Source organism: Ascidiella aspersa, chromosome 6 (genome assembly GCF_963924565.1).
Source record: "Ascidiella aspersa chromosome 6, kaAscAspe10.2, whole genome shotgun sequence".
Taxonomy (NCBI): Eukaryota; Metazoa; Chordata; class Ascidiacea; order Phlebobranchia; family Ascidiidae; genus Ascidiella; species Ascidiella aspersa.
Genome location: NC_139452.1, coordinates 30,869,553 through 30,873,175, shown reverse-complemented (window position 1 = coordinate 30,873,175; position 3,623 = coordinate 30,869,553). Strand labels below are relative to the sequence as shown.

Genomic DNA, 3,623 nt, shown 5'->3' with positions numbered 1-3,623 from the left:
TATTTCACGAAAAAATATAAAATAAGTTATAATAGATTGACACAGTAGACATTGCTTGAAACGGACATAACTAAAGCAAATAACTTATCATAAGTTGCTATCATTTATTTAAACTAAAAATAACTTGCATGTCGTCACGCTCATAACCAAATTGCCGAAGTCATTATTTACACATTTTTAAAGTTTTTGCTTCAGTCACTCCTTGTTACCTTCCCCATCCATAGAAAAAGTTCTTTTTTCGATGCGCATGTGCAAAAACTTAGGCACTTTTTCTATGGATGGGGATGGTCACAAGGAGTGGCGTAGGCAAAAACTCTGAAAATCATAAAAATGACTTAGGCAACTTGGTTATGAGCATGACGATGTGCAATATTTTTATAATGTAATGCCATGTAACAAATATATAAATGTTTTGTTAAAATAAATTTACATGGCTAGAGTCGGCGCTGGTCTACAATTCTACCACAGTTATAAAAAACAAAGCACAATATTTGAGTTAGGTAGTTAGCGTCTGGGTGTGGTTGGGTGGGTCAAGTATTATTATTATATTCGTTAATAATGTTGCATAACCCACCCTAACCCATATGATGTGCGTTGTGGTAGGATTCTAGACAAGTGCCCTAGAATCATTTATCCATTATATAAAACGCAAACAGTAAGTTACAGAAAATGTAATATGTTAATGAACTTTAGTTCTAATATGTAAGGTAATGGTGAATTTAAGCTTCATGCTTACGCTGTGGACATTTCAAACAACATATTAACTTTAACATTGCAAACTGTGCGAAGTCTTACAACGCAATGGATTCTAGATTATAAGCAGTACAAAAAAAGCAACATTTTGTATAACTGTACCAGATATAACTAAACCTTCTCTTAGTAAACAAAATAGGAAACTATTTTTTTCACAAATTTGATTTCCTCTGTTGGTCTGGATTTGCAATCAGCTGGAAAGGTTAAAGGTGAACAAGTTATGCTTGAGTAATTCCGAGATTTATTTGTTTTTATTTCGTAGGGCTTCTTGGAATTTGCATGTCATGCCACTTATAAACCACTTTGAAATCAATCAAAACTATTCTTGTTGAGATTATGGCTTCAAAGGCCGAATTAAAAACCGTGAGTAATTAAATATACTTAGCATTATAGTGTGGAAAGCCTAATGTTTCAACATTTAAAACAATTCATTTCCTTTTGCCTTTTGATTTTACAATCTTTTTTTCTGCTAAAAGCGTTTAAATTGTAAATTTTATTTAAGTTAGAAATTATATTCATTTTTTTGTTTATAAAAGCAGAAAAGTCAGCACTGGTCTAGAATCCTACTACTATTTCTTGAATTAATAAAGAGTTGTCAAAAAGAAAATCACAGTGGAAGAAATTAATATGGCAGAATAAATATAATAATAATACTTGATCCACCCAAATGCTAACTTGCATCCTAACCCAAATAATGTTAGAAATATAAACCTCCAGACAAACAATGTGGTTTTAGATACCTGCGCGAACTTGGCGCGCTGGAATAGGTTTTGGGCAATATCTCCGAAAGTTGTGACCATACAGGGTTGAAATTTTTACACAGTCCTTGTATTGGTTACATCTTTTTAGATTAGCGCCAAGAAGGGCGCTGGTCTAGAATCCTACCACAATTATTCAATCAACGCACAATATTTAGGTTAGGGTGCGAGTTAGCGTTTGGGTGTGGGTGGGTCAAGTATTATTATATTCATTATTCAATAATAATACTTGACCAACCCTAACCCAAAACGCTAACCCTAACCCAAATAATGTGCATTGTGGTAGGATTCTAGACCAGCGCCCCAAGAAGTTTTTGCCTAAAAAAACTAAATTATTTCACTTTTGGTTTAATTTAAATTTTTACAAAATCTGTTTTTAGTTGCTTGATGGACACCAAGCCATGGCCACAGTCTTGGGAAGTCGTTCTTTAAGGCTTAATGCTGCTCTCACGTTTTGGCAAAAGAATGATATTCCTCAATTAGTTTCTTACCTACTTCGTATGAAGGATGACGGATTGTTTATTGATGTTTTACCTTTTATAACAAAGCGGTAAGTTATCGATTGTACATACTTCATTAAATAACAAATTTATGAAAAGAAATAAAAAGGTTTAATTGGATAAATTATACCTTTTAAAACTCAAAATTGATTTTTTTATATATACTCATAGTATGAACAATTGATGTATTTAAATTTCTGAGTTTTAAAAACTGAACTGTATATACTTATTTAAAATATTTCTACATAAATAAAAGCTTCATTTCTCATGTAGGAATAGCAGATACCTAATTCATTTGTTAATTTTAGTTAAATGTGCTTTCCTTTATAAGTACCCTTTACTATTTTTTTAGCATATCGGAAGATGATTTATCGAATAAAAACCAAGTAACTTTGGGAGCTTGCCTTGAACTAATCACAGTTATTGGACGACTTCTGCAAAAGAAATATGAAGAGTAAAAAGGACTTGAACATTTTGTGCTTTAAGCTACTAATACCTGAAAAAGTTTTCAAATTTTTTTGAAAAAAAAAACATAGTTAGTTTTGTTAATAACCTAAGTTTGAGCTTAAAACCAAATTGAAAGTCAACAAACCCAAAACTTTTTTTATATTATATATATTTTTGTTCTTAGCGACTAATACCTCCAAAAAATTTACAATGTTTTTTCCTTGCCAAACTTAAAAGTGCTGTGTCGTTAAAAGCTTGGTCATTTCTTCATAATTTAAGTATTTGATTAAGCGAGGACAAAATAAATAATCACAAATCCGGAAGTAATATAATATTTATTGTTTCAGTTATGTTGTTGTTTGTCTTGATTTCATCCGAACCATGATCAAAAGGTGGTACAAAGAATTGAGGTCAATGGGACAGCCCAACGATCAACTCGATAAAAGTTTGTAAGTATTATTTCGATCTCTGCTAATTTATAAAACTGTGTATATTGAAATTAATAAGGTTATATCTCACAAAAAAATGTTGTAAAGCATTGTTTATATTTTATTGATTTTAACCAAAAATGGTAGTTATAGACTTTAGCATTATTCAAAAAAAAAAAAAATTTACAACGTTATACTTTTCTCGAGTGTATAATATTATCACTTAAAATTGAACTAGAACAGATTTGTTGATAAAACTTAATTTACTTTTGCAGAAGTTTATCTCCAGTTTACACCCAACTTTTAGCGATGTCAGCTATCGTGGAAAAACTTTCAAAGAGAGATGGAAAAATTGGAATTAAAGCAAAGGTAATATTTGCCTATAATATGTAAAAAAATACTAAGATCAAAATCAAGTTTTTGTCGCATATTGTCTTTTAGTTTTAAATTTTTGTTAAAAAGTAAAAAAATTGTAGAGGTGTTTTTTAAGTTCTGGTTTTTGATTAACACTAACAGAGCTCAGTAGATATCTAGTTAACTAATGGCAAAATTTATTTCTAGGTTGTTTTAGAAATGCTGAAACAACTTGAATGAGATTTTCCTATTGTTTGCAATCCACTGTTTATGTGAAACCAGTATTTTTTTACTTTTTCATTTCATTGTGATAAAGTTTCATATTTTTCTAATCTCTTGGTGCAACAAAAATAAAAAACATTTTTATATTGCCATTTTTGTTT

At 30.3% G+C, this 3,623-nt stretch overlaps 1 protein-coding gene across 1 annotated transcript; it reads left to right on the top strand.

Annotated features, from left to right (window-relative positions):
* The first annotated feature begins 1,897 nt into the window (after nucleotides 1-1,897).
* LOC146141273 (KATNB1-like protein 1) lies at nucleotides 1,898-3,610 on the top strand. Its single transcript, XM_083391889.1, has 5 exons — nucleotides 1,898-2,061; nucleotides 2,364-2,465; nucleotides 2,806-2,907; nucleotides 3,162-3,255; nucleotides 3,448-3,610. The coding sequence occupies exons 1-5, from the start codon at nucleotides 1,913-1,915 to the stop codon at nucleotides 3,478-3,480; spliced, it is 480 nt and encodes a 159-aa protein (XP_083248015.1). The 5' UTR covers nucleotides 1,898-1,912; the 3' UTR covers nucleotides 3,481-3,610.
* The last annotated feature ends 13 nt before the right edge of the window (nucleotides 3,611-3,623 follow it).